At 47.4% G+C, this 12,806-nt stretch overlaps 1 protein-coding gene across 1 annotated transcript in view; it reads right to left on the bottom strand.

Annotated features, from left to right (window-relative positions):
* aqp9b (aquaporin 9b) overlaps positions 1-12,043 on the bottom strand; it is a gene marked incomplete at its 3' end in the record, with an annotated part of 28,882 nt that extends 16,839 nt beyond the window's left edge. The window contains exons 1-2 of the mRNA XM_079497192.1: positions 11,894-12,043; positions 5,476-5,602 (exon numbers count right to left, since the gene is read on the bottom strand). Coding sequence (XP_079353318.1) covers positions 5,476-5,602; positions 11,894-11,995 — 229 coding nt within the window. The 5' untranslated portion in view covers positions 11,996-12,043. The remainder of the gene's footprint in view (positions 1-5,475; positions 5,603-11,893) is intronic.
* Between the last annotated feature and the right edge of the window lie 763 nt (positions 12,044-12,806).

The raw sequence follows: 12,806 nt of genomic DNA, 5'->3' as shown, positions 1-12,806 counted from the left end.
CCCAGGGGGGGCAGGTTTAAAAGCTCACCTCTGAAGATATGCTCTTTCACTTCCCAACAGACAGTGATGGGAATGACCAACTCATACCCTTCCTTTCTGCCCACTATAGTCCCGCAACTCCTGTATGTTGAAGTCCTTTGCATAATGAAAGCCCTGATTGCTCCTAAACAGGCACCATGGATCAGCAGTCCCATTCAAGACGTCCCTGACATTTAGACGTGATTCCTCCTATCCCTGTCATTGCTGGTAATTAAGACATTTGGGCCTGACGTCAACATTAAAAAGAAAAGTCTTCTAAATCATGACCGTTTTCTGAAATACCTATGTTTCTATATCAGTGGTGCTCAATATTTCATGTCAAGGATCCCAGAAAATATATGTAATTGGCCACCGCCCCGCATCTGAAAATATGGTGTGGTGTTCCCGGGGCCCTCTCAGAAGCAAAGATTTGAGTTAAAAACGCTCACTCTGAAAGAATATATATTCAAAGATTTGCGCCACATTTTCAGGATTTTTCAAAAATAGCTAAAGTATAACATAATGCAAGTTAAAACACCAACAGGTGTTCCCGCCCAGACTGGGTTAAGGCACAGAGTGGGGTCTTCTTGCAGTAATCCCCAAAGAATGCACCCAATAAAGTCCCCCTTTGGACATCTATAGGACAGCCTTGTAAACCTGAGCTCGCACACTTAAGCCTCTGACTCTGAAAAGCTGCCTGTCTTGTCTATAGGACAGCATCATTAAACAACAGCGTATATATATTGCAACGATGGATACAAGTTGGTTATTCAGAATTTACTTGAGTGAAGTATTGGCATCAAAATGTATGTATACTTCAAGTACCAAAAGTACTTATTATGCAGATAAGGTCCCATATTTCACACAATGGCGCGTTGCTCCGCGGCGTGCTGTGAGTTTGTATTATTTGGCTATTATATGGCTATTTTCAAAATGCCAAAGTATATCTATGTATACTGTCTGAAGTGGTTTTATAATGATAATCAAAATCTACAGTAACTTGTAAATATTGTAAACGTATAGTTAACGTACAATATTTGTCAATTTGCGCCCCTCAAAAGACATATATCTCAAAATTGTACAGTACTTGATCAAATGTTACTGTCCACCAGGCACGTGCAGTGAGTGTTAGAGAGGCAGGGGATGAAATCCCGTAAGAGGGCACTTTTGGACAAAAATTGCGAAAATAGCAGATCTACAAGCTCTCAACGTGTCGCGTTGAGAGCTTGTAGATCTGCTATTTTCGGGGCGCAACCCAGCACTCTTTCTCTACTGGAGATCCGGGCGTACGACATGGATTTTTAAACAAATTTTGTTCAGCGGAAAAAAAGCAATTCTCCTGAATGCTGCATGCCTTCCGGTATGGCATGGAAAGGGGAGGAAGGCATTTTGCATTTATTTCACCATGTAGTAAATGCTGCATTCATGGTCTGGAGAGGGCAGTTGTTTTACAGACGGGTAAAAGGGCAGGGGCTGAAGCCCCCCTTTGATGTCTATATGTGTGCACGTCCCTGCTGCCCATCACTGCTTCCCAGTGGCCCCCAGCCTCTAAATCAGTTTCATCCTCAGTCATTCTTTGATTGATTGATTGATTGATTGATTTATTAACAGTTTGCAGAATTACAGTACATTTCAAGTACAACTCGATACAAAAACTGTTAACTGTGAGTGGACGACACCCTCTTGTTTACAAGTGGGTCCACCTTGTTCAATTCATCAAAACAATTAGAGACGCACGAATATAACTATATAGTCAAAACAGGAAATCATCATAGAGGAGGTAAAAAGGGAAAACAAATATATACAGTGAGGGGGAACAGGGGGGGGGGGAGATTCAGATTTTACGGGGGCCAGTTTCGAATTGCAGCCATCCGTATAGTTGCCCTTTGAGAGCAGTTTTGAAGGATGACTGTTGGTAGGGCGTTCCACATTTTGGTGGCATAGGAGCGAAATGAATTTAGTCCCTTGTTTGTGCCAAATCTGGGTTGCACATGGTTTGTTGCTCTGGTGTTGTGGGTGTGGACTTCGTTAACATTTAGGAAGTATTTAGACATGGGTATCTTGGTGGTGTTCTCATCTCTAACACCAGTAGAGCAGCTGGTTTATGCAATATTGTACCAGTGTTGTTTTTGGCAGCAAATTTAGATTTTAGTTTCAGTCACATTTTAGTCACCTGGAATGTTTTAGTGTTATTGTAAATATCAAGATTTTAGTCGACTAAAATCTACAGTTGATTTAGTCGACTAAAATGTATTTTGGTGGGCCTTGATGCCATCGTATTGACTGTTTTACAGTCATTTCGGTGACTGTAAAATAGCCGATCTACAAGCTCACAACGTGTTGCAGTGCGACGCGTTGTGAGCTTATAGATCGGCTATTTCCAGCATGCAACCAAGTGTAAAATGACTTATACTGGATCTCTTGTCCACTAGTCCCTTCCTAACATTTTAGTCTAGTTTTTATTTGTTGAAGAAATTGTCAGTATATTTAGTCATAGTTTTAGTCATCATGGCTTAGTTTTTATTTCGTTTTTATGTCGTTTTTGTCAGTGAGAAAAGGTAGTCGACAGAACCTTTTTTCGTCATAGTATTAGTCGACGAAAACAACACTGCCGCTAACAAAGACCATGCATTTGGGGCGTCATGGGGTCCAGCTTTGGTGATTGAATCATGGATGGAGGTATAGCTTATTATATGAGAGCACAGCTGCTAAGTCAGTGTGTGGTGGTACCGTATGACTGCTCAATGATGCATGCACCTTCATTCTTGATACATGTGTGTGTTGCTTTTTAAGCCTGATTTATTCTGTGTGAGCTCATGGCTCTGCGGCCTGATACTATTGGAGCTATGAGCCACGATGATGATGAGCCACAGCTTGGCTCATACAGTTAGTATAAACTAGGCTTTAGAGTCAGTGATCCTTTAGCCTCGGTATACACCAGGCTTTTAGTGATCCTGTAACCACATGAACCGTACCGTCCCTATTTAGGGTTAGGGTTCATTCTGGGCATGTGATACTGTACTGGGCAAACGTCAGGGCGAAAATAGCAGAAGTGGTATTGTTTGCAGGGCTAGGCATCCATATAGCCATATTAGCGGTGTGCCAATATATTGATGTCGCGATATATCGCAACACTTCCTCCCGCGATATATATATATATAGTATCGTCCTGCCAATATGGTGATATTGATTAGTTACTAGTTGTATGGCGACAAACTTATTAAGCCACCGAGAGGCTAAAAGCGGGGAAATGTACTGCCAGACACGCTGCATGCCAAGGACTCACTTCTCCAGTGTACTGCGTTTATTCATTTATTAAAGGTATATTCAAACAATTGATTTGGCATCATAACAAAGTGCGTTGTGCAAGATAGTATACAGATAGCAGCATGGTGTTGTCTTAGCGTTTGCGTTTGTAAAGCGGTCAGCAAAGTTGGACTTCCCCCTCTCCTTCCATTCATGAAATGCCACCAGTGAACAGCTGACTTTACTACCTGTCTGACGTACCACCCAACACCACGTGACCATAGTAACCATAGCAACCCATCGAGCTGTCTAACCTGTCACCAACACTAGTAATAGTAGTAACTTTTTTACCCATTGTTGTGGACAGACTAGTTGTAGACAACTTGCACAGTTGGAGTCAGTGTTTTACTGTTTGGAGGAGGCATGATTCATTCACTTATTGACCAGTTTGTTACACAAAGAAATCTTGTAAGATTTTGGAATATATATACATCATTCCAGATTTGTTTAGTTTTTTTAGCCTTTTTATGGTTATTTTTTCATTTTCAGTTACAGATATCGTGGTGCCAGTGTGCAAGTATAGACAGTAGTCGACTGTAAACGGCCTCAGCCTCCGTTCACTTCCATTCTACGAGCCAGAGGCCTCAGCCTCCGTTCACTTCCATTCTACGAGCCAGAGGCCTCAGCCTCCGTTCACTTCCATTCTACGAGCCAGAGGCCTCAGCCTCCGTTCACTTCCATTCTACGAGCCAGAGGCCTCAGCCTCCGTTCACGTCCATTCTACGGCAGCGTGTCACTTTCTAAGCTTGGAGTTCAACATTGGTGAACTTTGAACTTGTGCGTCAACTAGGGCTTTGACTTCTAGTGATTTTTACTAGTTGAGTAGTTGCCTAGTTTACTAGTCGACTAGTTGTTTAACTAGGCCTACCTATTATGTATTTTTTAGTTTTTGTTTTAGTAGTCCGTTGTACATTTAAAAACTGTGCCTAATTCTAGCTGATCTTGAGGCTTACAAAAACTTGGTAAGTACAGTACTTAAGTAAAAGTACTTAGTTACTTTCCACCACTGCGGACCACTGGTTGAGAACCACTGAGTCCTAAACCATAAAACTAACTTCACAATCAGCCTCGCATGGCCCCTTTAAAGGATACCAGGGCAGAGGGAAATGTTATGGTTTATTGGATCACGTGAGCTGACAGACAGACGGACTCCACTGACCCGTGTTCAAAGGTCATGATAAAGTGAAAACATCCAGATCACAAACAGCCATTCGTGACCTTTGATAGTCGCTCACGTTCGTGAACCCAAACAAAGCAGTCACCCTGATGAAGGCATAGTTGCCACAACGCGTAGTTGTATATATATATTTTTTTATTCTTGCCATGCATTAGCCAGACTATTAAAAGCTATTCAAGGCAATTTTTCCACAAGTTGGTCTCTTCCCCCTTTTTTTTTTTTGCAAATCAAAGTTGTTTACAGGTTGAAAAGACAGGTACGAAATCTTCCTCATTTGACTAGTGAGGAGGAGGAGGAGGAGGAGGGGGAGGGGGAGGGGGAGGAGGAGGGGGGGGAGGAGGGGGAGGAGGAGGAGGAGGGGGAGGAGGAGGAGGAGGGAAACCCATTTAGACCTGAGACCAGATTCTACAAATGTCTTCTAAATCATGACAGTTTTCTGAAAAAACCTATGTTTCTATGTCAGTGGTGCTCAAATTATTTCATGTCAAGGACCCCAAAAAATATATGTAATTGGCCGCCGACCCCCATCTCAAAATATGTTGTTCCAGGGACCCCCTCAGAAGTAAAGATTTGAGTTCAAAACGTTCGCTCTGAAAGAAAATATATATTCAAAGATTTGCGACACATTTTCACGATTTTTCCAAAATAGCAGATCTACAAGCTTGTACAACAACACCCACAGCTGTTGTTGTATGATAAAGGGGGAGGGGTTAGGGGAGGAGATGATATTGTGATGTCACTATATTACTGTAATTTCGATTGGGCCTTTTGACCTGCTGGGCCTCGATTGGGTCATTTGAGAAAACAAAAATACACCCCCCCCCCTAGGGCTGTACAGTGCTTTGTTCAACAACACTTCAATCATTCACACTTCAATTGAAGAATCACAGTCCGTGCGTGCGTGCGTGCGTGCGTGCGTGCGTGCGTGCGTGCGTGCGTGCGTGCGTGCGTGCGTGCGTGCGTGCGTCTCTTACCTGACACGCCCCCTGCCATGTACACAGCCATCATGACCCCCAGAGTGAACCCAATGTGGATGGTCAGGGTCTCCCCGCTCTGACCCCCACTCAGCACCTTCTGGGCCACCGAGCCACACCCGAAGACCTAGAACACACACACACGCACACGCACACGCACACGCACACACATACGCACACACGCACACACACACGCGCGCGCGCACACGCACACACGCACGCACACACACAGTCCACAAATTATATTAGACCTGCAGGCAACCAAATATCGCCGCTGCATGCCGGGCAGAGACCTTTTATCTCTATATTCTAACTTTTTGTGGGGTTTTTTTCTTTTTTTCGTAATTTCGTGAAGGCCATACTGGCCTATACTTGATCATTGTTTACAAACACAGACCTCCGCCAGTCATCGTAGTACTAGTCAGCGCTAAGTCATTACTGTGCCCAGGGATCGAACCTGTGAACTTGTGGCCCACAGAGTAATATTTGGTTAGTACTTGTTGTTTGGCTTGGTTCTGATAGTCATGCCAGTGATGTTCAGACCACCACTTGTAGTAAATGTACACACATGGCCCAGGCTGGCAAATATGAGCATATAGGTGCCCAGAGTCTACTGCGGTACCCAAAGTTATAGTTATTATAAAGGAAGCCGCCCACTGCAAGGCAAGCACAAATTAATACTTACATTTGGTATATGTTTGAAAAAATCTTTCTCCCAGTCAAGTGGATCACTCACACACACCACAATCAACAGTTGTGAACAATATAATAATTATATATTCTAAATATAATCATAGTGCTTGGTGTGGATGGACACACGCGCACGCACACGTCGTGCCCGCACGCACGCACGCACGCCCGCACGCACGCACGCACGCACGCACGCACGCACGCAAAAACAAGAAGGCAGGACAGGGGGAACATATTGGCTTGCCGAAGAAGAGAAGCCTCATTGTTTAATTCCTTCCAATTAACGCCACCATGGAGGGCTGCCTCCTCGTTCCATTTCTCTGGCCTTCAGCTGCCACACACAATTTGTCCTGACAGAGAATTAATGAATCTCCATCTTCTGGTATTTGGTAAAAACGGGGGGGAAGTAATTGAAACAAAATAGAGCCGCGGGAAGGAAGGGCAGCCATCCAAGAATAACTGTCTGTCGACGGTGGAGACTGGCAGTGGTGGAAAGAATAACTGTCTGTCGACGGTGGAGACTGGCAGTGGTGGAAAGAATAACTGTCTGTCGACGGTGGAGACTGGCAGTGGTGGAAAGTCACTATAAGAATAACTGTCTGTCGACGGTGGAGACTGGCAGTGGTGGAAATAACTGTCTGTCGACGGTGGAGACTGGCAGTGGTGGAAATAACTGTCTGTCGACGGTGGAGACTGGCAGTGGTGGAAATAACTGTCTGTCGACGGTGGAGACTGGCAGTGGTGGAAAGTCACTATAAGAATAACTGTCTGTCGACGGTGGAGACTGGCAGTGGTGGAAATAACTGTCTGTCGACGGTGGAGACTGGCAGTGGTGGAAATAACTGTCTGTCGACGGTGGAGACTGGCAGTGGTGGAAATAACTGTCTGTCGACGGTGGAGACTGGCAGTGGTGGAAAGTCACTATAACTGTCTGTCGACGGTGGAGCCTGGCAGTGGTGGAAAGTCACTATAACTGTCTGTCGACGGTGGAGCCTGGCAGTGGTGGAAAGTCACTATAACTGTCTGTCGACGGTGGAGACTGGCAGTGGTGGAAAGTCACTATAACTGTCTGTCGACGGTGGAGACTGGCAGTGGTGGAAAGTCACTATAACTGTCTGTCGACGGTGGAGACTGGCAGTGGTGGAAAGTCACTATAACTGTCTGTCGACGGTGGAGACTGGCAGTGGTGGAAAGTCACTATAACTGTCTGTCGACGGTGGAGACTGGCAGTGGTGGAAAGTCACTATAACTGTCTGTCGACGGTGGAGACTGGCAGTGGTGGAAAGTCACTATAAGAATAACTGTCTGTCGACGGTGGAGACTGGCAGTGGTGGAAAGTCACTATAAGCTGCAGTGTTGTTTTCGTCGACTAAAACTATGACAAAAAATGGTAACACTTTACAATAACAACCTGTTATAAAGCATTTATAAACATTTATAAGCAGTTTGTAGATGAGTAATAATCATGAACAGACTGTTTGTTGACATCCGTATATGTTTACCTAAACATTTATAACTATGTTTAAACATAATTTATACGTTATTAGTAAGGTATTAGTAAGTAGTAAACTATTCACAGTTATAAATGTAAACATTTACGGATGATTATTACTCATCTACAAACTGCTTATAAATGTTTATAAATGTTTTATAACAGGTCGTTATTGTAAAGTGTTGTCATCGACTACCTTTTTTCACTGACAAAAACTAAATGGAAACTAAATGAAAACTAAGCTATGATGACTAAAACTAAGACTAAATATACTGACAATTTCGTCAACAAATAAAAACTAGCCTAAAATGTTAGGAAGGGACTAGTGGACAAGAGGGGTGACAGGTGGGGTACAGGGGTGACAGGTGGTGGTGGTGGGGGGGGGGGGGGGTATACAGGGGTGACAGGTGGGGTATACAGGGGTGACAGGTGGGGTACAGGGGTGACAGGTGGGTGGGGTACAGGGGTGACAGGTGGGTGGGGTACAGGGGTGACAGGTGGGTGGGGTACATGGGTGACAGGTGGGGTATACAGGGGTGACAGGTGGGTGGGGCACAGGGGTGACAGGTGGGGTATACAGGGGTGACAGGTGGGTGGGGTACATGGGTGACAGGTGGGGTATACAGGGGTGACAGGTGGGGTACAGGGGTGACAGGTGGGGTATACAGGGGTGACAGGTGGGTGGGGCACAGGGGTTACAGGTGGGGTACAGGGGTGACAGGTGGGGTACAGGGGTGACAGGTGGGGTATACAGGGGTGACAGGTGGGGTACAGGGGTGACAGGTGGGGTACAGGGGTGACAGGTGGGGTATACAGGGGTGACAGGTGGGGTACAGGGGTGACAGGTGGGGTATACAGGGGTGACAGGTGGGGTATACAGGGGTGACAGGTGGGTGGGGTACAGGGGTGACAGGTGGGGTATACAGGGGTGACAGGTGGGGTATACAGGGGTGACAGGTGGGTGGGGCACAGGGGTGACAGGTGGGTGGGGCACAGGGGTGACAGGTGGGGTATACAGGGGTGACAGGTGGGTGGGGCACAGGGGTGACAGGTGGGGTACAGGGGTGACAGGTGGGGTATACAGGGGTGACAGGTGGGTGGGGCACAGGGGTGACAGGTGGGGTACAGGGGTGACAGGTGGGGTATACAGGGGTGACAGGTGGGTGGGGCACAGGGGTGACAGGTGGGGTACAGGGGTGACAGGTTGGGTACAGGGGTGACAGGTGGGGTATACAGGGGTGACATGTGGGGTACAGGGGTGACAGGTGGGTGGGGCACAGGGGTGACAGGTGGGGTACAGGGGTGACAGGTGGGGTATACAGGGGTGACAGGTGGGGTACACAGGGGTGACAGGTAGGGTAAGGGGTGACAGGTGGGGTACAGGGGTGACAGGTGGGGTATACAGGGGTGACAGGTGGGGTACACAGGGGTGACAGGTAGGGTACGGGGTGACAGGTGGGGTACACAGGGGTGACAGGTAGGGTACGGGGTGACAGGTAGGGTACAGGGGTGACAGGTGGGGTATACAGGGGTGAAAGGTGGGGTACACAGGGGTGACAGGTGGGGTACAGGGGTGACAGGTAGGGTACGGGGTGACAGGTGGGGTACAGGGGTGACAGGTGGGGTACACAGGGGTGACAGGTAGGGTACAGGGGTGACAGGTAGGGTACAGGGGTGACAGGTGGGGTATACAGGGGTGACAGGTGGGTGGGGCACAGGGGTGACAGGTGGGGTACAGGGGTGACATGTGGGGTACAGGGGTGACAGGTGGGTGGGGCACAGGGGTGACAGGTGGGGTACAGGGGTGACAGGTGGGGTATACAGGGGTGACAGGTGGGGTACACAGGGGTGACAGGTAGGGTAAGGGGTGACAGGTGGGGTACAGGGGTGACAGGTGGGGTATACAGGGGTGACAGGTGGGGTACACAGGGGTGACAGGTAGGGTAAGGGGTGACAGGTGGGGTACACAGGGGTGACAGGTGGGGCACAGGGGTGACAGGTGGGGTACACAGGGGTGACAGGTGGGGCACAGGGGTGACAGGTGGGGTACAGGGGTGACAGGTGGGTGGGGTACAGGGGTGACAGGTGGGGTACAGGGGTGACAGGTGGGGCACAGGGGTGACAGGTGGGGTACAGGGGTGACAGGTGGGTGGGGTACAGGGGTGACAGGTGGGGTACAGGGGTGACAGCTGGGGTACAGGGGTGACAGGTGGGGTACACAGGGGTGACAGGTGGGGCACAGGGGTGACAGGTGGGGCACAGGGGTGACAGGTGGGGTACAGGGGTGACAGGTGGGTGGGGTACAGGGGTGACAGGTGGGGTACAGGGGTGACAGGTGGGGTACAGGGGTGACAGGTGGGGTATACAGGGGTGACAGGTGGGGTACACAGGGGTGACAGGTAGGGTACGGGGTGACAGGTGGGGTACACAGGGGTGACAGGTAGGGTACGGGGTGACAGGTAGGGTACAGGGGTGACAGGTGGGGTATACAGGGGTGAAAGGTGGGGTACACAGGGGTGACAGGTGGGGTACAGGGGTGACAGGTAGGGTACGGGGTGACAGGTGGGGTACACAGGGGTAACAGGTGGGGTACAGGGGTGACAGGTAGGGTACGGGGTGACAGGTGGGGTACACAGGGGTGACAGGTGGGGTACAGGGGTGACAGGTGGGGTATACAGGGGTGACAGGTGGGGTATACAGGGGTGACAGGTGGGGTACAGGGGTGACATGTGGGGTATACAGGGGTGACAGGTGGGGCACAGGGGTGACAGGTAGGGTACGGGGTGACAGGTGGGGTACAGGGGGGACTGGGGTACTTCAGTACAGTGCAAGGAATGAGTGCATTCGCCATGTATTTGAAGGAAGCCTGATCTATTTGTTATTTGAGCCTGATCTTTTGTTATTTGAGTTTTTACTGTTTCCATTTAAAAAGAAAAACACACAGGCTCTTCTAATTAACATTTATAATTCAATGTGTCCCTATCATGTGTTTCTCTTGTGTTTCCTGGGCCCGGTGTCTAATGGCCCATTTGGTGTCAGTGACACCTCTTGCTTCGTGTCCCAGGTTGGCTTGGTGTGGAATGTGATAATGTGTCCCCTATTCAAATTCTGATTTCCATTGAGTGTTGGCTTTGTTTAGCATCTACGTGGCTGTGGGTTTTTGGTACAAAATCAAAACAACTTGTCTAATATTTTGGCATAGTGACAGGTGACAGGTGTGGTATACAGGCGTGACAGGTGGGGTACAGGGGTGACAGGTGGGGTATACAGGGGTGACAGTATACAGGGGTGACAGGTGGGGTACAGGGGTGACAGGTGGGTGGGGCACAGGGGTGACAGTTTTCCAAATATTTAAAAAATAGCAGATGTACAAACAAATTGAGAGCTTGTACATCCACTATTTTTGAGGGGCACAAGCCCCTCCTATATATACAGGTTTCATTTTTGTTTTTAGTTCAATGTTTGTTTTAAAAACGCCATTGACAATGAAGGGAAAAGGTGCATGGTTAAAATTATGATGGTATGTTATTGTTAACTAGCAGCAGGCCTAATAACTTTTGCTGCATGGGGGGGGGGGACCCCACTTATTTGAGAACCTGTTTTAGAGTGTTGAATTATAGTTCAAAGTCCTTCATAGCTGCACATCTGATGTTTACACGGCAAGGAAAGGCAATTCAATGTGGTCTAAAACATTACAGCGAATTAAGGAAACAGCGCAAATTGAGAAGGAGATGTTAAAAACCCCCACCTATTTCCTTATAGGAAGCCCCTGCGTGCAGGCATATAGATGGTGTTAGGGATAATGATGGAAGGGAATCTATACTACACAAATATAGTTTAACCACTTTAGTCATATTATAAACAACAAGTTACTGAATTTGAAATCCATAGTGTAAATCTTGCAGCTCTATAGGTCTAGATACCAATCAATCACTGATCCTCATCATAATGACAACCATATGTCCACATCATGTCAAAGGTGCAACCCGCGTGTCTTCAAACGAGAGAGATGAAGAACATCAAAGAGAATGTGAATCATTGTCGGAATCTATTACTATTATTTATCGGACGTCTTCTTTGCCAAAGCACTTCTTCTATGTCTCTTGAGACTTTTTTTTTTTTTTTGACATCTTATTACCATCCAAGCAAGCAGCCATTCTAGGTTATAGGCTGGCTGGATGGCAGCAGGTGCGGCCGGGCGGGCGAGGGAGGGATATGATAGGCTGCTATACTCACAATTAAGACGAATATCCCCAGACATTCAGCCAAGAACTCTTTGATGATGTCCCGCCGCAGGCCACATTTTTCCTTTAATTTTCTCTTGCTATCATCATCCATGGTTGTGCAGATTGCTTGATATCTTTATAACACTCCGTCGTCTCCGGGTTCAACTGACAGACAGTTGGAGGTAAAGTGGAGTTGAGTCTCTCACAGAAGATTGTCTACAGGCGCTCAGAATATACTAACTAGGCTACACTGTGAAATCCTGCGTGGCTGATCACTTAACGCTGAGAGAGCAGTGTTGCCAGGTTTCGGCGAGAGGAATTATATAAGCAAACCAGGTCTATGTGTCTGAAAACTAGCCCAAAAAGAAGCAACGATGAATTGAGTATAGAATATATCAGTGGTTCCCAAAGTGGGGTCCGGGGACCCCCAGGGGTCCTTGAGAGAGTTCCAGGGGGTCCCCAGCTAAATGATAATTAGGAACCACATGGACCATTATGGGTCTGTAACTCTGAGAGTGTACAAATGGAACCAAATGGACCTGTCAGGCTGTCAGGGTCCATTTGGTTCCATTTGTACACTCACCAGAGTTAAATTAACTTTGATTTTACAATATACATTGGGGTCCCAGAGATAGAAATGCCATTAAATGGGGGTCCGTAGACTAATGCATGTTAAAACGTGGCGGTGCTTGAAATTAAACAGGTTGAGAATCACTGCTATAGAGCCGTAAAAACCTTCTCTTATGGGGGTCCCTGGCATATGTTTTTAAATGGGGGGTCCGCGTGCTAATTAGTGTCAATTTGGGGGTCCTTGACATGAAAAGGTTTGGGAACAATGCACTGGCCTATGGACCCCAATGGAAACAAGTTCCATATCTTTCTTGGGTTTAAAATAAATCCTCGTCTTTAATAGCAGAACTTCC

This window comes from Electrona antarctica (genome assembly GCF_951216825.1).
Source record: "Electrona antarctica genome assembly, chromosome: 3".
Classification (NCBI taxonomy): Eukaryota; Metazoa; Chordata; class Actinopteri; order Myctophiformes; family Myctophidae; genus Electrona; species Electrona antarctica.
The sequence above is the reverse complement of the archived record's forward strand: the minus strand, read 5'-3'. Positions and strand labels throughout refer to the sequence as shown.